The sequence below is a fragment of the Amphiura filiformis genome, chromosome 5 (assembly GCF_039555335.1).
Source record: "Amphiura filiformis chromosome 5, Afil_fr2py, whole genome shotgun sequence".
Taxonomy (NCBI): Eukaryota; Metazoa; Echinodermata; class Ophiuroidea; order Amphilepidida; family Amphiuridae; genus Amphiura; species Amphiura filiformis.
Window position 1 is genome coordinate 74,562,068 of NC_092632.1, and position 22,606 is coordinate 74,584,673.

Genomic DNA, 22,606 nt, shown 5'->3' on the forward strand with positions numbered 1-22,606 from the left:
GAAGAATGTTCTTCTGATATCAAATAATTTAGATTTTTTTGAAATTCGCAATGTAATATACATTTTATGGCAAATGATTAAAAATTGATATTTTTGATATTTAACTACTCGAAGTAAACTTTATAAATCTGATGATTTATACTTAAATTGTATGTAGGTGGGATGAAAAGCCGACGATCAATTGAAAATTTTGACCTTTCGTATTGAAGATATGGATTTTTTCCCCAAAACACCAAAAAAAACTTAGGTCTTTTTGGGAAAAAATCCATATCTTCAATACGAAAGGTCAAAATTTTCAATTGATCGTCAGCTTTTCCTCCCAGCTACATACACTTTAAGAATATATCATTAGATTTATATAATTTACTCGAGGACTGTTATATATCAAAAATGTGAAAAATATCAAATTTTAATAATTTGTCATAAAATTTGTATTATGTCGTGAATTTCAAAAAATGAAAATTATTTGATATCAGAAAGACATTCTTCGTATTCAGAATGCAATTCGATATGTCTGATGTGCTCTTATGTCCCACAAAAAATGCTGTCGAAACGCTCATTCCAGATCCCTCAAAGAATGGAAAATTTATCAATCAAGAATAGAAAATTCCAGCCTTCACCCATCTCATTAGGCTATTCCACTTAAAATCCACACTACCACTGTCAACGATTTTGAAAATATCTTCCACAGGGGGGTATGAATTTCAAATCTAATGAACACATAAGGTAGTTGCCTCCATTTGAATTTCAACCACCCTCTGTTCAAGCTGAATCATTCAGAGAGATTGTGCATTTCAAATAGAGATGGTTAGCATGCTAATTCCATTTGAAATTTATACTCCCAGTGGAAGATATTTCTCAAATCAGGATTAGCCCATTATCTGTTGTTGAGCAGTCCAAGGCTGAGTTCACATAGAAGTATACGGTATACGGTATTCGCTATACTAAATACACTCATTCGATCAGGCTGAGTTCATATAGGAGTATACTATGTGAACTCAGCCTGATCGAATGAGCGTATTTCGTATAGCGAATAGCGAGTATGTCAGTTTACCCATTTTCTTCGTCTTATCAAATGCTTGTAACTTTACTTCTTGAGGTCACATTGCATTCAATGAGGTGTCATACTGTGCAGAATTAGATAGTGCATCTATTTAAAAAATGAATTTGCCCACATATGGTTTAGGTTTTAAAAATTTGGACGGTATATGCTGCACTAAAATCGAACACGCGCGATTCCCACTATACTATACTATACGCAGGTATACGGCCTTTTCGAATAGCTCTTATGTGACCCGGTACTATGAAATTACCTTGCTCGATTTAATCTATACGCTGCACCTGCAAAAGCGTGCATCGATATACCGAATAGTATACTTCTATGCGATCGTAGCCTTATGTGACCCGGTACTATGAAATTGCCTTGCTCGATTGAACTATATACGCGTACACCTGTAAAACGTGCACCGTATACCCGAATAGTATACTTCTATGTGAACGCAGCCTTATGGGGCAACAAATTGAGTACTCTTAAAATTTTACACCTACATGTACAAGACAAAATGACTGGTGAATATTTTGCCTTATTTGGAGATCAGTTCATGGAGCTATGTTGTTTGTTAATGTTTGCAAAATGGAAGAGTCAGTCATGATTTTCTTTCCAACTGAAGTTACCCACAATAGTGTTGCACTGCATGGGAGATTTAGATAATAATTATTATGCCATTTTTGGCGGAAATTCTGCAGAATTGTATCCTGACATTTATGGATTACTACTATGGATTGGATTTATGGATTCTACTATGGATATATTGGATTCCCATTGCACTGCAGTTTGCTTTGATGTGGTCCATCCAGCACATAATGGGTCTTCCTTTAGAGATGAAATCAAAGCTTGACCAGCGGTTCCATCTGTTTGCCTTTGATTAGAACAATAGTAACCCCGGTTGTCAGCCACCGGTCGAGTTTTGATTTCATCCCTTAGGTCATTTCCCTGGGACCATTCCTTCTAATGTGATTTTTTGATATCTGAAAGGAGGCATTCTTTTCACAAGTCCATAATAAGAGAGCTGTTATGCACAGATCTTGTTCATTATATGGTAATCAAGGGTGTCTCTGATTGAGGTGTTTCTAATCCCGTCTCTTCTAGTTGCACCTAGATTTTTTCTGAGACAAGTCATTTCAAATACTACAAATCGCTGCTCGTCACATTTTTTGATTGTCCAAGCCTCAGAGGCATAGGTGCTATAGGAAGTACCAGTACTTTGTAAAATCCAATTTTGTTAGGGGTGGCTATTTCCTTGGAATTCCAGATGGGGTTGAGTTTTTGCATGATGCCCATAGCCAAGCCAATTATCCTTCAGATATCCTTCTATTATGTATTTAGGTGGGACTTAGCAGTCATTGGTACAGAGTCCAGTGATTAGCAAAAGGTCGCAGGCAACGTCCTGGGCGATATCAGGTCCGTATTATAATTTGTAGGGATGGGTGTATTCCCGATATACTACACCTTCTTGCTGCTTGCCTTTTCAGTGACCACTCCACCTACATAGATGAATGATTTGACCTGCTCAATGTTGGAATTTCCAATGGATATGGGGGCTTTTGCTGATTTCTTTACCTATCACCTGGATGTGGCTTTTAATAATGTTTATGGTCAAACCAAACTTCTTGCTTTCATTGTGAACTTCATCAACAGATGTTTGCCATGGAGGTTAATTTCAGAGTCATCCAGTAAAACAATATCATTTAATCATTGGATTGTTGTCGGAGCTGCTCTTGAATTGTAATTCCATCATTGATGTCTTCAATAGCTGCATGGCTATCAAAAAGCTTGTGATACTGTTTGCCAAGATCTCTGGAAAGTTATGGACCATTTAGATGGTTCAACTTCTTCAAACCTTAAACAATCCTAACATTCAGAGCAAAATAATAGAGCCATGTATATTACTTTCTCAATATGTGGATTTTGGTATTTCTCCCCACAATATAATATGCATATAGTAGCTTATTGGGTAACAAAGGAGATGGACTAACCTCCGCACTGTGTGCATATTGCAAAACAAATGAGATTAACAAGCTGTATCTATTGTTATGCAATATGTCTATTACCTTGTGGGATGGAATTTCAGTTAAACTGACTTTCGGTAGAGAAACCCCAGATCAAAGTATTGGCTAAATATTCACCATAAGAAATGATGTACTATTGCCCTCGTGTGATTTCTTATTTTATTACATAGATATAGACCACTTGACATCACTGTTTATCAACAAAGGCGAGGGACTCGTCTATCGATATGCTCGAACGAGCCGCTACACTGTTCAATGGCTTTCCTGTACTATATGAAAAGTGGCGGGCGATTTAAAATGCACATGCCCTTAGCAGACTACGATGCGTCACGCACACTGCAGGGCAAATAACAATGGAAATAGCCATAATGCGCGCGCATACTGCCGGGCAATGACGTCACATGCCAAGTGGTCTATAGACCAGTATCAACGTTTTGCATGTATTTTACCACAACCACCTATAAATAAATGCCTATACTGCATTCCAGTATTCCTCTGTACTATAGTGCGTCTGGTCTCAAGTTGAGAGTAACGCCATGATGGACTTTTTGCAATGGCAGATTTGAATTGATGCGTTTACGCAGTTGCATCACCATTGTATGGACAAATCGCCTTTATACCTGTGTATGTATATGCCAAGCAGGATTCAATTCATTCAAGGGTTATTAAAAAATCCATATCGCAGCCAAATGGCTTAATTAAATAAATTAGGTTAGCGCATGTGATTTAAAACCTACTACTGCGTAATACACAATGGCTTTATTCTCAACTTGAGACAAGACAGACTATAAGGTCCTGTGTCACAACCTGGGATACCTTTGTGTTACATAGTAAAAAAATGAAATGTTTCAAACATTTTACCTACACGTCTCATTTGAAGTGGTTCATCCTCCTGAGCATTTTGACACCTTTTTTTATGGAAATCGGTAAAAAAATGAGAGAGTGCGGGCAAAAACAATCACAAAGTAGGTGGGATTTAACCCCACCTCTTTTTTCCACATTTACAATCATTCTGAGCAAGTATTAGTCTATTAAATGACCTTCTGTATTTCTTTACTTGGTTTAGATGTCTAGGAGTTCATTTAGACATTTTTTGACCAGATTCAAATTTTTTAATGGGGGTTTTAGATCAAATTTACGATACGAATCCCTCCCCCTAATCCTCCTCCCCCTAATCCTCAACCACCCTTGGCACATTTCATGCCAAACATCATAAGAAAATAATTAAAATTATTTTAAAACAGGATAAAATTTGAGTAATATAGAATAAATTAGCCTCAATTTAAGACCTAATTGAATCTTCTAAGTGAAGGAATACTCAAGTGACAGTGTTTTGAAATCCAAGCTGCACATCAAAATGTAACAAAACCACCTTTTTGGGTACCCCAGTATATGACACACGATCATAAACGATGTAGAATGAAGGAGGTAACAAGCATCCATGCAGCGGCAAAAGCCTTATGCTGGTTTCATACTTTCTAACGTGTGCCGCTGAGCGGCGTGATACTTTATCATTGTCAGATTAGCAAGAGGCAGGGAAGTATGAAACCAGCATTAGGCCAAAAAAAATTGATGTGTTGCCCTCAACCGTCCGACCCTAAATCCTGAAAAATCAGGGGTGCATTTTTTTTTTTTTTTTTTGAATGATGATTTTTACAGATTTGTTCAAAAACTCAATGTTTTTCACTTAAAATTAATATTCTATTGAAAGACTAGTCTTTAATTGATGTCTAACAGGTATCCAGAAGTCAAAATTGACAAATGTCCCTAATTGAAGAAGCATTATTTAATATTTGAGGGATTTTTAAAAAGTAAAGGAAGGTTTAAAAAAAAAAGAAAAGAAAAAAAAAAAAATCAGACTGTCCTACCCAAATTTCCCATTTTCCCTCCCACTTGAGGGCAACACAACAATATATATATTTTTTTTTTGGCCTTAGAGGCCTTGAGGGTCAGTTTAAAAATCCACCGTATAACACAGCAAATAACTACACAAGACAACCAATTCAATTTTATCCAGAAGAGGGTTATATATATATATTTGACTTTCACTATTTTTTTTAAAGTTGACAATAACATAGCTACCAACAATGAACCTAGTAGACAAAAGGAATACAATACATACACAGAACCAGAGATTGTATTAATGGTTGAAGATGAAGGAATAAATCTCTGATTTCTCCATCCATAATTTCACACATGGTTCATTCAGTACAATAAATTTATATTACAATGATTGTAATGTAACGACAATAATCATCAAATATACCAACCAAATGTTAGCATGCATTTCCAGCATGAATATACACTGAAAGGTACAAAATAATGTCATCAACCAGTGCATAATAAGCAATAAATTTCTACATAATACTTTCATCAGCAAATTGCTTCTTTCCTATCATTTATTTAGCATTCAATTTTGGTTCAGCAAATGTGTATGCAGATGTAGGCTGTTCACTCGTTGACTGCTTAGTTAGGGTCCAATTGTTAACAAGCAAATGTGTATGCAGATGTAGCTGTTCACTCGTTGGCTGCTTAGTTAGGGTCCAATTGTTAACGAGCAAATTTTAAAACATTTGAAAGATATCTAAAACCAAAAATGGTCTCATCGAGAGATATATACTGGACATTAATAACCCCATCTGAACACATACTGCTTAATAAGTGCAATTTGAAGCATGGTATTATGGGCTACTATCCTTCAAAAGTATATTTTGTTCAACTTGTAATATGCAAAAATCATTTGGGTTTGCTGTTCAATAAGCACAGTAGTCCTATCTGTACAACATTCTTTTCTTCTTAATTGTTGGCACGCTTTTGACCGCAGATGGAGCCCATAACATGATTATAACAAAGAAAACCAAGGTAAACAAGGATATTACATGTTTTTTTATAATCACAAAACATCTTTCTGACCTCTGTTTCATGGGTAATAATCACATGATTATCTATATCAAGACTACTTAGGGCTCATATTGAAATACCCTACCACGTTTTCACACAGAAAGAAGGCAAAGCTCGGTCATAAAATGGATGGATTATATGCATCAGTGATACACCCTGCCCAGGATTTTAACAAAAGAAGGCTAGCACAGGAAAGCTGCAGGATGGCGCACACCTTCCTGTGTAAAGGAATTTCAATATGAGCCCTTACCCCACCTGAGAAGAATATTCTATTACAAGTTGAATGAAGTATAGACACTAAATGTTCACTTTGCACAGGACATTTAGTCTTCTGATGAAGTTGCAGCCCCCACCTGCAACCTACATACAATGAATACTCTTAATTCTAAATAATGCCAGGTCAAAGGTCAATTAGGATGGATTTAAACATTGGGCTGACATTTCCATTATCAGCACATTCAATTGTGCACATCTTTGTTCTGATTTCAACACCATGAAACTGTCCTCATAATAGAGTGTTCAACTCCCGAAATGTTTCCAAACGCTAAATTGCTCCTCTGAGAAGCACAATAATGAAATTACCGGTAACTTTTTGACAGAATACTTTTGCAGAATACATGTTGACTACGGAATGAATTTGTTAACAATTCTTTGTCAATCATTTTAAGAATAATTCACTGAAATAATGCCACTAGTTATCAAAACTAGGATAAATTAATTTTACATATTCTTGGTTGAATGAAATTCAATTTGATATAATCAGACCAGAGAAGATGCATCTTTGGTCAGACTACACATTCCAAAAAAACATAATACCTAAATATTAGTTACATCAGATGAATTATTTATTTAGTTGATTCATTAAATGTGAAATTCTTTGAAATGTTACAGCACTCAATTGTTTGATATTCAGCGATTGCAAAATTCAATTTCTGATCTGGGTATGAAATAGGTTCTATTCTTGTCATAATACGCTTTTCTTTCTGTTACAACTTAGTCAAAATGATAACGAGATCAAATGTCACTTACTATCTTTTTTAATTCAGCACTGAATTAACAATAGCACCATTCCAAAGATAAAACAATAGACAATAAGACACCACTATATCTTATAATAAAGCAGCATTAACCTTTCCTACAAATGATGCAAATATAAAACAAAAATATTATGTGCACGTCTTGGGTATGACGATGCACTATTCAACACAGACTGCTTTGTAAGCTTAATACAAAATATTGGTGCAATGCAAATAGTCTCCAACACAGTCATGGACAAATGTTATTTAACAATGTCATTGTGAATCATGACTGAGATGGAGACTATTTGAGGTACAAAGTATATAATAGCATATAAATTATAAGGGGTTAAGTATGAAAGAGGTATGAATTATACATGAGGGTATGGGACTTCACATAAACCCTGTTGTGGCAGTTATAAAGTAGCTAGCAGCATATATACCCGTTACTTGATGAGGTTGTAGATGACAATTTCAATCAGAATTTCATAATTATCGCATGTTTGAAACATCGTGGGACTTTTGAACAAAAACTTAGATCTACCAGTGCATATCAGAATTCCTGTTAACATTATGATCACCTATAAATGCCCGATTGAATCCATATATATTTGGTCTGGATCAAACAAAATATATCTGAATTGATCTGGCTTAATAAGCTAGCACACATCTGAGCATATAGGTTGGAAGATATGTTCAACCAACACCCACCAGTCACAGCTTATAATAATCCAAGATAATTCAGATTGGTTCAGTTCTGAAGTGAATCAAACTCTCATTCAGAATGCAAAAGTTTTTGCCACAATGTCCTGCATAAATCAGGAAAGTTGTGAGCTACTTACTCACTTGTGTTATTTATTGTATATACGTGGTTTAATAATTAACCAATTGTTAACATTATTAAACTGCATTTTCAGTAGTTTCCATCTTTACCTGTTTGCAAAAAATGTTTAACAGCTAATTTTATATTTCCATTTTTAAAGGGTGGGGATTACAAGGATAAATTGATAAACTAAGGTATAGAGAGCATTGGTCAGGGTGCAGAATTTGGAACCATGTCACTGGTTTCACAAATCCACATTTCAATTGAACACAAAATTTTGGTTCATTACGACAATTTTAGGCACCAACACTACATTTGACGTTAAAAACGTGTTTGAACAGAAAAAAAGTAAACAATATATATCACAAAACAGTTTCTCTTCTTTTATATTTACATTATACAAACTCTTGTTTTTAATAAGTTAAAAAATAAGAAGTAATAGAAAGTATTGGCATTGTCTTTCTGATGGCGGAATAGATCGAGCTCTACAAAGAGTTGCTAAAATGCACCTTGGAAGAAAGACATGCTTCAATGGTTACTGCCCTTGATATATAATACTAGTAGTTCAATTTAAAAAATTTTGCCGTTTAAGTCTGGATTGAATCAACATGTCCATGTTAATTCTCTTCCCCATATTATAAAATAGGCTATAGAAAAACAGTTTTCCCATATTCACATGGTAAATATGAACATATGTATACATACAGAGTCTTTTGAAAATAGGTAATTTGTTCACCAATTTTATCCAAAAGTATGCAGTAACTATTTGAACCATGTCTTCCTTTAAGGAGTGTATATGGGCGTATTTGATAAAATTAATAAAGGTATTAAAAGTTAAATGGAATTTCTAAACAAAATCTTCACTAAGCATTATAATCCAAATATCATTATTTGGTTTCATAGAAAGAATTGACAAATCTGGATTTAAACAAAAAAGTTACAGAGAGTTAACTAGCTATATAGTCATAATCATACATTAGTTCCCTGCGACTTTGACCCCTGACCACTGACATCTGACCAAGAATGTATGCTGGTGTAGGCCAGAAGCTGATCTTCTGTCCTGTGCCAGCTCCAAAATTTTATATTTTAAAAACTACATTGCAATTGATATTCGCTGACGTAGTGCACGTTAGAATATGACCGTTGCTAGGTTACTCTGGCTTGCGTTTAGTTTGTTATGAACCACTTATCAAAATGATCACAACAAAAAGCCTATGGTATAATTCAGTATAGGTGTATATGCCTAGGCTTGAACCAGTCACCAATGGATACTAACATGCACTACGTCAGTGAATAAGCAGGTATACAAAGCTGACATGCCACAAGGGCTGTACATGCATGGACCATCTGCACTGATCTCTTTACAACATCAGAAACAATAGAAGGCCTGCGTGTGGTAGTGCTTTATACTGTCTTGAAGCAGTTACGTCAACTGTTTGAAAAGTACAAGTGAAAGTCCAGATGTGGTAAATTTACACTAATTCTGATCAGCCATTGCCAATTGGTCATGCAGTCCACAGCTCTAGGTGCAGTCCTAAGGCACGGGGAACCAATGTATGATCAGCAAAATAAAAGTATTTGAAATCCTCTTGCAAATACATCACAATGTGTAATTTTCAAAAAGACAAAGGAGGTACAAATATTCAACTTGGGAGAGGCAGTTTATGTATCATTATCTTACAGAGGTTTGTTGAGCTGCTGAAAGCACACTGCTTCCCAACATGGTGGTAAAACATCACATAAAAAACATACAGTCAGAAGTTTTAACATACATGTACAACAAACAAGATTAAATATCATTTACACACTGGTTCCTGTAGGTTTTTTCTGTTCTTACTAAGTTTTTAAAAATCTGGAAACCAATTAGTAGATAATTAAATCTGGTCAACCAGAAAATATTGATCAAATCCCAGATGACTGAAAGTATACACAGTGTTAATCTGGAAACCAGTTAAAAAAAACAAGAAAAAAACATGAACCTATAAATAGGAAGGGTAAATCCCTCGGGGTTTGTCACTCAACACACAGTGTGTCATATATTACAAATATTGTGTAGTAGAGGACAATAAAGGGGGAAAGAGTGAAAGTCCACATTGGTAAAAGAGCAATTTTTAATAAATTTGGCAACTGGACTGACTGGTGGTAATTTGTACACAACTTTACATATCTATATTAAAATCTACCTTAATAATATTATATACTTGGATGACACAATAAAGCTTGTATATCCTACAACCATGACAATTCGAGTTCATCCAATTGGATATTTGTGTTGACCTTATTTTGTTGCTCTGATTCAGGCAATTATTGACTTCTGCTACAGTCTAGAGTGAGGTGATAAGGAGATCCATGTTTCCTGCACAGACTTCAGAGGAGACTATAATTGCTGGTACAGGCGATGAGTAACACTTTGCATAACTACAGCTTTATTCCCACATCAGAGCGAGTTTACAGGCTATAAAAACTTGTGACTATAAGGCTGACATTGTTGAACAGGTGCACTCGATGACAAACACACAACTGCAATTCAATAATGTCAACATGATGCAAACCACCAGCAATTTGACTGTTTTTTCAAAAGTGTACAGTATAGATGCCGAGCTATAACTTACAGACACAATAGCATATATAACGACTATGCACAAATGAGTGGAATAAATTATGTAAAACGGGTGATTTGCATAATAATATCGATTGACTACTCACAATTCCAGTGAATTCACTTGTTTAACAAATGTGACATGTTTGTGAGGACCATTGTATACAGTGACAATATAGGACCTCCATTATATCCATAATATGAACATGAAGAACAACAAAAAATAAGGACTTCTTTCACATTATCCAACAGTATATTTTAGGTGACAACATCAATTGTTTGCGTGCTTGTAGTGCGCATTTGTATGCGCACACAAACACTTCATCACACATGTCTGTCTTCTGTAGCCTGGCAATATGGCTATAACAGTCTGTTCATATATTGAGTCCAACATGGCTCATGTACAGCTGAAGTACGTTCCCAAACAAGATGGGATCACACATACCGGAGCACCGGCTCTTTATGCGTTCATTTTTACGACGTATGTAGGTCCATAACGTTTTGAGTGTCTCCGTGATTGATGAGGCTTGGGGACTGGACGATGCCGCGCTTATGTGATGCGGCGACGAGTGATGTGGCGCCACCATGTGATGAGGGTGACTCGGTATTAACGAATGCATGGACGGATGCAAAGACGATACTGGTGAATAGGATGCAGCGCTGGAGCTGATGCTTGGTAGACCCATGCCCGGTATGGATTGCCCCATCAGATCACTAGCACCCATTAGACCTGGGCCTCCTATAAAAATTGCAAAGAAAACACAAATAAAGCCATTTAATATCACTTCAATTATCGCAATAACATACGACTTAACTTGGTGAAACATAAGCTTAATTCACCAACTGTATCAATCATGACATGATTATCACAAAACAAGCAAAGTCAGCACTCAAAAGTGCACAAGGCTTTTTTAAGGACTCTATAATTTGTTTAGTCCATGCAAGTAAATAAGCAAATACATAACATACTACATGTATAATGAAAATATTACAAAAGCACCATGATGAGCTAATTAGTATAATTAAATCTATGATATCATTACACATATTACTCATATCAATCAGTCTTAATCATTGTCAATTATAGCATTATTTTATCTGATCTTATCACATTTCTCATATTCTGACTGAAGCGTGCACTTTGACTCGACTACTTATGTTTTGGTGTTTATCTCTGGAATACATGTAAAAATATGCAGGAAACGAATATGTATAACGGGAAGCCGGGAATTCCTAAAATAACATGACAGACCTTGTATGGTCACTGATTCATAACATTAATTATGACTTTGAAAATCAATGAAACATATCTGTGATTTAAATAACATCATGTGCAACTGTAAAAGTGGATATTTTTGTTTTACTTGTTTTTTAAGCTCCTGATTTTAAGGTTCCTCTGCCTATGTTTAAATTTGTTGTCGAACGTGAAATGCACGAAACTCAATTATTCAGAGTTGCTAACATTTTCATTCTGCAATCAGGGAGATTTTGTATAGCAATCAGGAAGCTATTTAGAAATTACATCCAATATTATAAGCGCATAGAAAATGGGTTCAAAATAGAACCTAAAATGGTTCTTGAGCTGTCCTGTATGTGGAACCTTAAATGGTTCTACAAAGAACAGAAAAGGGTTCTGGAAAGGTTAGAAAGAGCCATTTTAGAACCTGAAAGGGTTCTGGAAAGGTTAAAAAAAACTTTTGAGGGTTCCACATACAGGACTGCCAAGAATCCTTTTTTCTAAGAGTGTAGTAGGTAAAAGTTTCCCTGATCAGCCGGAGTTGGCAACTCTGCTAAAAGTAGCACAAAAATGACCACTTTATACACACACACGTAGCACTTCATAATTGTCATGGCATGGCACGATTTTGTGAACATACACTTGAATCTCCTAGGATCTCTCATACAATTTCGACTAAATATGGCACTCCTTTATCAAATAATGTCAAATATTTTCCAGTCAATAAGTTGTAGGATATTAAACTGGATGTAATCACCATTCACCAAACTTGTTTAGCAAAATGCATTTTCAAATCAGCCCCTTCAAATATTTTGTTGATTCAAAATCATCATTAGAGAACATAATACACAGCTTCATGTGTTGGTTAGTTGCAGTTAGAATTTGTTTGGCATGCTTGGACTTCATGAACAGGACATGCTGATTATAAGCTTAACCACAGTCACAGTTTGAGGGCATGTTTGTTTTTCAAAACATATAACCATCTCTTCCCTTTCTTGCTTGTTAAATTGTAAATAGCAATAATATTAATCAATTTTTTTGAAGACCCCCGGGTTTTCAAGATTAAAATATTTTTAAGTCCCATTCCAGTATTAGCTTTCTAAAGCAATATAAATATTCTTGCTTGAAAAAACAATTTCAGCCTTCAAAAATTTTCAAGGGAAGAGGGGAAAAAGGCACATTATTCCCCACTTTAGTGGCATGATCCCCTTTAGCATTCTATCATTTTCAAGCACCAAACTTTCATGCATGAAAATTACAAAAAATGCTTCTCCAAAATTTCATTGAATGTGATAAAAGTAAATAATTATATTCTTACAACATATAAAAATCTGCTGATGTAAATAGACTTATAAATTAGTAATTTTGAAGCATTTATAGATTTTCATGAAAGAACTTTTACCACTAAGTGTATTGGGCTATTCAATTTGAAATCCTTACACCCCCTGTCCCCTATGTAAGACATGACTTTAATCTCCCACACATGGGATGTAGTTTCAAATGGACTCACCCATTCAGGTAACTCCATTTGAAATTCACACTCCCTGTGTGGAAGATTAAGGCCATGTCTTCCACAGGGGTGTATGGATTTCAAATGGAATAATACCCCATTGCTCCATTTTCCACTCAGCACTCATAACAGAAAATGAAAGATTTGCCTTGCACATTCCATGTCTTTTATATGCAGTTTCCACATTTCTCACCAATCACAAAATAAGTTTGAAATAAAATTGATAATTGAAAATAAAAAATAGGAAAAGATAAAGAAATAAAGTTGCTATTTATTTATTTATTTATTCTCTACCTTGTTTATTGGTGTCAGTAGTATTGATGCTGGTTTGGATACACGGAAGCTGAAGCACGGAGAAAAAAAGTGAATCAAGACAGAGAAAAAAAATGTGTTGGTCAAAATCACCTCAAAGAATTGAATATTAAAAGGTAGATAACAAACAAACATACAGACACACATGCTAAACATTCTCATGATCTCTATCATATAGCCACTCCTGATGTGAAGCTACGGATGGAAGAATGGCTATATTATGAATTCATGCATGTTAGAGATTGGAATTGGATAGTTTGGTATTGATGAGAAAAAGACGTTTGGGAATTGAGAGCCAAAAGTTGAGCCTGAAAACAAAGATGAGTACATAGTTCTTTGTTGAGACTTACTAAACGGTTTATATCCGTTAACAGTTGAATTATTAGCGAGACTTCCAAGAAGGAAATATCTCTGGCGACCCCTACTATACTTCAGGTTCCGTTCAGGTCACCTTTAATAGTTATATTTCACAATAAAATACTGTATAAGTGCTTATTTTTCGCGAGGATTTTATTTTTACGAATCCAGTCATAACCCCGAAATGAAAGAGACACAAAAATGACCAATAATGCAAATGCATTACATATGGGGGCACAATTGAGCAACTGTGAAATTAATTAATTGCTAAATGTTCCTTTTGCATTGTGAAAATATCTTGACACCAAAAATTAGTTTATACAGTAGCACATAAGTTTTTTCTTCAAGTTATGTAATGGCAGTAGACAACAAAATCAACAGACAAATTCTTTAATCATTTCAAAATCATATTTTGCAATTGAATCAAATATTTGGCTTCACATCAACATAATTGTTATTGCCATGTATTACTCATTTACAGCAATTTGGTTCTCTCGTGCCCCATGCCAAAGCTCCGAAGCTCCCAAATAATCTGCATAAAATTGTGTCAAGTAATAACGCTAGAGGTAGGCATGGCACTCTTCAAATCTGATCAAAACTCTATGACAAATTCAGACGATGAGAGTGTTTATCATTGTGCCGATACCTATCGTGAATTTTAATTAAATCTTTACTAAGTCTATGATGAGCAAAACAATACTTAGTTGACTGACTTTGAGACGGTTACATAAAACGCTCACTTAATGATCTAATTTACATTATGTCACCAAGAGATGATATCAAAACTTTGTTTTTACTTTTACTTTAATTTTATGAGTCAAGTAGACCTGATGCCATACTCAAATTAGCAAATGCAGAGAAAAGAATGTCAAGCTGCAACACAGTGATATTTATTACATCATCTAATCATATTAAAGAATATCTGAAGCAATGTGTATGACAATGGCCAACAGAATAGTATGTGTGGTATACTTCGGGGGTACTTAAGTTTGGTTTGGGTAGGGGTGTTCCACTGCGAATTTTAAAGTGGACCCATCAATATACCAATTTTTCAAGAAATTTGAACCCATCGATATACCAAAATTCAAAATTTCCAGTGAATTTAACACAAATTATCTTCAAATTTCCCCCCAAATTTTGGGAAAATTTAAAAAATGTTGGCTACAGTGAGGCAAAATTGGGGTATTTTCCAAAAAAATTCAGAAAATTTGGGAAAAAAGACCCATCCATATACCAAAATTTTTCGGGGAAAAAACGCTAAAAACATCAAAATTTACTCCTAATCAGACTCTATTCGGGGAACTGAACAACCTGGCCCCCCCACTTTCAACAAAGCTGCGCACGCCACTGGTAAAGTGGGGGAAGCTGCCAACCGGTCACCCACCCTTAACAAAGAAGATTTATCATAAATCCCAATTGACTTAATGACTTGCAACTTCTGACAACTTTTCTCTTACATTTGCCAAAAGACAAATGCGCCTGTTAAGGTTGACTCAACGACAGCTGTAGAACTGCTGTTAACGAAGGAACATCCACAGCGACAGCTGACCGACGGAGAACCATGCGTATTTACTCACAACAAGAGTGACCTGAGAGTCACTTGATCAATAATACAATGTGTGGAATTATATATACAAAATATCTACATGCTACTTGCTATTTGAACACACATTAACAAGGAGTGATAGTGAAGTGTGTGTGTGTACTACTTGTGGATTCACAGACAATAACGACAAATTCAATTATGTATGGCTTGTAGACAGGCTGCTGTGATGGGCCAAGCAGGTGGACACAGGGGGAGGGTGGGTGAACAACACAAGATCTTCCATATCATTGTTCATTTACATGTATATCATTTTTCTATGCATTTAGAGGCACTATCAGCAATCCTCACAAGGAGTAAAACTGTTTTTAGGAATGGCTTAAAAAGTAAAGGATAAGTCGATAAAATTGGCATCAAATTTTTCGTATGAAAAAGAAACGACCAAAAGTAAGAAAATAGCACTGTTGATCAATATGAAACTTCATTCAATTGTGTGTTGCTACAAGTGTCTGTACGGACAGACCTCTTTAACATTAACTAACATTGTGACATTTTCCCCCATAATTAGGCTGCAGGCCGTACGCGAGGGGGGGGGGTGGTGCAGGGGGTGCGATGCACCCCCCCCCCAAATTTGGAAAATTATACAAAAAGTCCCAAAATGTCAGAATTTGCGAGCGTATTAGTTTTTTACACTTTTTTTGGACAAAAAAGGTCAAAATTTTGTCCACTTTTCACAAAATTGCCCCACCCCCCTTGGAAAAAAGTACACTTTTTCAAAATCAGCATCCCCCCAATGAAATCCTGCGTACGGGCCTGTTAGGCTGTGTTCAAACTCATCACTTGCAGGGTATATTAGCACGCCTATACTCTTTACAAAAATCTTGATTTTCAATGATTTTTGTAGATTTTCTGATTTTGCAAATCACTGATACTGCTTTTAAGTTGCAATCTTTCAAATATGTGAGGGTAAATAAAGGTCCGTTCATACTACCACCGCATTTGCGATGCGTTGCTTTGCGATGCGGTGCGTTGCCGCATTGCATCGTACTGCAAACTACTGCATTGCGATATCGCAATGAAGTTAAATACATTTTAACCTGAAAATGCGACGAGTTGTGTTGAGTTGCGGCAGAAAGCAATCGATATATCGGCATCGCAAAGCAACGCATCGCAAATGCGGTGGTAGTATGAACGAACCTTAAGACTTTATAAAGGACATGTTCTGTATTCTGTCATTATTTGTGCAATGTATGAAAAGTGTGTCATGGGCTTTATATCAATCTTATAATCAGGCCAGAGGGAGGATATGTAAGTGACTGATGTATCACCTGGTATGATTAGGCTTGATTTTTGCTTTGTAAGAACCAAAAGATGGGTAATCTATAAGTAATATCACCCCTGGGATAGCACCAAATAAGGTATGATTTTGTATCTATTTTTGTTTGATATCATGCACATTTAACTCTATGTCCATAGCGTGATTTGACATATCATTCAATCAAATCCGAACATTGTCACCTAGAGGCTAAAATGCATCATTTACAATGATTTCGTTTGAAATTGGATATGTTGTGTTGCTATTGAAGCAAATGAATGGTGTGACAATTAATGGTCCGTAACACTCTGACAGGAAAATGAATCAGTTACTCAACACCGTGCATTTTATATTTGTAAGTAATATTTAAAAAAAAGTTACCCAAAATAGTTAGCAAGTGCCAAAGACAATGTTGTAATGTTATCCTCACTTTGAGTAGAAAGTATGATACATAATTAAATTTTCCCACTGGTGCATCTTTCAGATGCGAGAAAAGTTATTGAATAGAGAGACAATTTGGTTTCAGATAGCAGCAAGATATTTGTGCAACCACTCGAGTAAATCGGTTATAAGCCCACATCACTGCAAATGAGTACAATCAAATATGTATTAGGAGAAACAAAGGTAAATATTAAAACTAGAGCCTGAATTTGATCAACTGAAAAGGAAAGTAATAACATGGAATTTGACTAACTAGGTTTGGAGAATTGTTATATGGATGAGTTCTACAGCTTCTAGCGTCGTAACAAGTGATTATGAATTTGTATTGTAAAAGAAGCTGTGGAACGAGTTTGAATTTCATGCATGACAAATGGGGTAGCATACAATGTATTGTATGTGCTAAGGGCTATTTAAGTTTTTTGTAAGTATAAAGATACTCTGGAATTTCTAATAAAACCTACGAATATGAAATAGATGAATGTTTAACCACACTTTTCGGATATGGTTCTTGACCACAGCAATGTGGGTCAAAGCTTAAAGGTCAAAATAATTCTCACCCTCAAACATTAAAGAACGGAGGTGTTTGTAGATGCTTGTAGATTACTTGGAATTAAAGGCATATGTTTGTAGATTACTTGGAATTAAAGGCGTAGATGTTTGTAGATTACTTGGAATTAAAGGCGTAGATTCTTGTAGATTACTTGGTATTTAAGGTGAAGTGTATCAGCATAATGAAGAGTTTTTGTATATTAATATAAAAGTCAGATAGTATAGAGTGAATGAATTGACCACCATATGAAATGTGAAATGTTAATTGAATACCGATGGAAGAAAAAGTGAAAAACCACCAATGAGTGCAGTTTCAAAAAAAGAAAGAACGCAAAATAGTGGTGTTAATTTCATGGTGTATGGGTGTAAAATGTTAAATTAAATTCACCAGGTTGAACGATACTACACTACACTAATACAACAAGATTACAACACACTCTCACAAGACACTGTACCATCACTATCTATACATAGGCCACAAGTAACGCTCACATATTTATAACAATTCACAGGATTCATTTAAATCTGGGTTTTTTTCTTCAATGTTATTTTTGTTTTGTTTGTAACTTTGTACAAGAGAGTTCTGCACAAAATACCAGCCAGGACAAGAAATATTTGAAAATTTAAAACAATACCAGAAATGCCACGAGACATGAGCGAACAACAATGTAGTACTGATTTTGATTTGCATATGATTAGTATTCATACATATTCATAACTGGTAGACAGAGGAATGTACATAAGGTTTCTAACGTTAGTTTGTTGATAAACATGTGAGGTAGCTGACACTAAAGAACTAAGAAACTGAAAGTCAAACGACAAGACTGTCACAAATCCACATCACTATGTACACCAAGAAACAAAAGTGAAAACATTAGGAACCTGCACTGTTGGTTGCTTTGCAATCATTCAATCAATCAATCAATCAATCAATAGAGGTGCGGGTCACACTCATTACCCAGCGGTGGTCGTAAATGCGCCATGGAATGCTGGCCATCACCCATCACGAAGCCCGCCCCCATGGGCTGACTCCCGTCCGGACTGTAGGGATTACCACCGGACATCCCTGGCACTGCAGAGTATGCATATAAATAACAATCAAAATGCCCCAAAATGCTCGTCAGGGAGAGTGGAGTACAATGGATATACGTAGAGTCGGATAAAAAGGGGGTGTTCAACTACAAAATAAAGGGGCTACATAAGTCTCAAAAATTACTCGGCACAAAATGTGTTAGTAGAAAAATATACAGGGGTAAAAATTGGGCCAGCTATGAAATATGAATAAGAGTCTATTAGTGAAATGCATTATGGGTAATCTACCATCTAGTTGTGATGCCTATTATGGATTAGTATTAGTTATGCGTTGAATCTCTGGGGAAATGCTATCAATTTAGCCTAATACCTTTATTTTTTAAAAATATTAAGAATCTAAGTCTAATTTACATTCAACTCGACAAGCTTACAACATGATTATAACATGTTTTACAAAAATGTTGGAAAAAAAATTGTACACTGACATTCTATAATATCAATGTCCTAAGCAGAACTGTCCGCATAAGTTCTAAAGATGGTGCATTCCACTTTTCATTTTTCAGAATGATTTCATCTAAGACTACCACCTGTGTTTGAGAATCTGATAAAATCATATTACCAGTTTTCACAAAATAATGAACTTATTAACTTACCTTCTATGACACTATATTCAAGATCAGAAAGATCAACAATGCAGTTCAAGATATGAAACTGCCATAAGGACACCTATCTATAGCTTGTTTTCCTGATACAAGTTTCATACACCTAATTTCAATGAGACCATTTTGGAGTGATGTATACCAACTTGGGATGCTCACAGGAAACACTATCATGAAACCTACATGTAGTCACTGAACCTGAATTTTGAACTAGCTTTATTCTGATCTTCTACTTAATGAATGATCAATATAACTTATTTAATTGTTTTAGATCACATGTTATGTTCACCTTTTCAATTTACTAAAAATTCAAAGTAACTATTCATAAATTATGATTTTTGCAATTATATTGTACATATCTCACCTTCATCAAATGAATTGGATATCGTTATTTTCTCTTACCAATTACCTGAAGTTCTTGCTTCTTTTTAAGGTGGCATATCATCAGTAACAAATTATGTCATTGGGCAGGAAAAACCTACTATGTGTCATTGGCCCCTGAACATGTTTAAAACAAAACCTCCTATGTAACCTGTGAATTTTGTTCATTTTGAACAATTCCAAGTAAAAAACGAAGTTGGTTTACTCACGTTTTAGTGACGTTTCACCACTACACTAGTGGCTTCATCAGACTGGCAACTCATCACATCTGACTGCTTGCTTTTATTTGCACCGTAGAAGGCGTGATGAGTTGGTCAAAGATGTTGTTGAGTGAGTAGGCCCCCTCGTCCTTGTTGAGAGTGTCTTGTCCTTTTCGGTGGATCCAGATGGCTTCTTTCAGCCACCTGGTGGTCTTGTCGGCTTCACGATCAATAACTTTTGAGTCCTCCCAATTGATAGAGTGATTTGTAGAGGCCACATGATCAGTGATGGCGGATTTGTGAATGTCCGTGACAGATGATTGGCGTTTTGCTTTCGAGTAAATGGCTTAGATTCAAATTTCTCCACCTCTTTCTGGTGCTCTTTAAGTCGGATACCAAATGGGCGACCAGTTTCACCAATGTAGGAACTGGGGCAGTCACCGCAGGGGATCTCATAAATGGCTTCCGCTTTCTGTTGAGGGAGAAGTTTATCCTTCGGATGAACGAGCATATTGCGGATGGTACGATGTGGCTTCATGGCTGTGGAAAATCCGTGTTTTTAAACACCCTGGACACACGCTTCGGATACGCCTCTATGTAGGGAACCACAACCATGCCTTTGGTTTTTTCGCTGTCATCTTTTCGTTTTGAGGAAAGTTTTGTCTTTTTTGACTTTCTTGATTGACCAATCCGGGTAACCGCAAGTGGTCAACGCTTCGCGAATGTTACCCTCCTCTTTTTGTCTGTCCGCTTCCTCGGTTACCAACGCGTCACTCCTGTCTAGCAGCGTTCTAACAACACCCAGCTTTTGATGTAAAGGGTGGTGGGAGGAAAACTGAAGATATGGGTCAGTGTGAGTTTTCGTTCGGTAGATACAGAGTTTCACTGATCCATCCGGCTTTCTAGTGATTAGGGTGTCGAGGAAGGGAATCGAACCTTCTTGTTCTTGCTCGTAAGTAAACTTGACACTGTTGGTAGGGTCGATAGAATTTAAGTGTTCTGTGAGGTTGTCTACTTCTCCTTTGCGTACTATTTCCAACACGTCATCTACGTATCTTTTCCAGAGACGCAGGCGTGCAGGCTACCGGGCTGTGGAAATAGCTTTCTGTTCCAGCCACTCCATGAATATATTACAGGCAAGGGGGCTGAGGGGGCTACCCATCGCCATGCCGAACCGTTGGCGGTAAATATCACCTGAGTAGCTGAAGTAGGCAACCGTGGCAAGACAAAATTTGGTAAGTTCGATGATGTCATTAATGTTGAGGAGTGTTCTGTTTTTGAGGTCTTTGTCTTCGTTTAGTTTTTCACGAAGAACATGAAGAGTGAGATCGATGGGGGTACTAGTAAACAGCGCCACCACATCATGTGAATTGAGGATCTCATCTTCTGTAAGGACAATGTCTTTTAGGTCTTCCGCAAGACTTTTTGAAGTAGGGGGCCTACTCACTCAACAACATCTTTGACCAACTCATCACGCCCTCTACGGTGCATCCTGTTGCCTATAAAAGCAAGCAGTCAGATGTGATGAGTTGCCAGTCTGATGAAGCCACTAGTGTAGTGGTGAAACGTCACTAAATACATGAGTAAACCAACTTCGTTTTTACTTGGAATTGTTCAAAATGAACAAAATTCACAGTTGATATCAACATTCCTAATGAACTTGTTCAAAAAAAAAAAAAAAAAAAAAAAAAAAAAAAAAAAAAAAAAAAAAGGCTCCTATGTAACCTCTTGGCAGTTTTGTTTTAAACATGTTCAAGGGCCACACATAATACAAAGGAGGTTTTTCCTGCCCAATGACAAAAGGGAAAATGATGGACTGGAATCATTTTTGTACATGCATCAAGCAAAATGAGTCGTTTGCCTAGCAGAATTAATTTTTGTGTTTTAATCTTGCCAAATATACAATATGCTACCCCCCATCCCCTTCCAAAAATTGACTTACAGTTTCTAGAAACACAAGGATGATTGTAGGATCTCACATGGTACCATGCCATCTGTCAAGACACAACATTAATACCTATGCACCCACTGAATGTGTAAGGTACAAAAACTTGTACTTCACAAGTTGAAGTCAACTTTTAAGTCAACTAAGCTGTAAATGAAACTCCCCGAATTATGCCATTGGGAAATGACATCATTTTGGTACAAAGTGTAACAATAAAATATAAAGGACTTCAAACCATTTGAGTGCATCTCAAAATCACTAACAACAAACAACTCATTTTGTTAGATCACATCACCAGTCCTTGTAGGATCCACCCTGTCACCTTCCCTGCCATTTGTGATTCCAGTCAGGTTGTCATCCCTAACATTTTGGAAGAGGTAAATGAGTTTGATGAGATGGTGCCAAGTTCAAGTCTAGATAAATCTAAGCTATATCTTAGCTCATACGTATTTGCTCCATTGCATTCACATCCACAAACCCCCTCTACCAATAAATGGATAGCTCCAAAATGATATCAGAGATGACAACCTGCTTGAAATCCATTATAACTGTATCCAATAAATATGGCATAGAAAGTAGACCTCTTGGTTTCCAATAATCCTAGAGAAATCAAATTTACTCAAATATTATCTTCATTTACCTGCCCTATTTGACTGGTCTATCATTGGCTGCACAATCCTACGTCTTGCGTTAATAAACCTGCACAAAGAAAAACAC

The 22,606-nt window shown here is 36.1% G+C and overlaps 1 protein-coding gene across 1 annotated transcript in view; it reads right to left on the reverse strand.

Annotated features, from left to right (window-relative positions):
• Window positions 1–6,232: 6,232 nt before the first annotated feature.
• LOC140151706 (homeobox protein Meis1-like) overlaps window positions 6,233–22,606 on the reverse strand; it is a 95,166-nt gene continuing 78,792 nt past the window's right edge. Inside the window, exons 12-14 of the mRNA XM_072174042.1 lie at window positions 22,530–22,588; window positions 18,631–18,744; window positions 6,233–11,147 (exon numbers count right to left, since the gene is read on the reverse strand). Of these exons, the coding sequence (XP_072030143.1) occupies window positions 10,783–11,147; window positions 18,631–18,744; window positions 22,530–22,588 (538 nt within the window). The 3' untranslated portion in view covers window positions 6,233–10,782. The remainder of the gene's footprint in view (window positions 11,148–18,630; window positions 18,745–22,529; window positions 22,589–22,606) is intronic.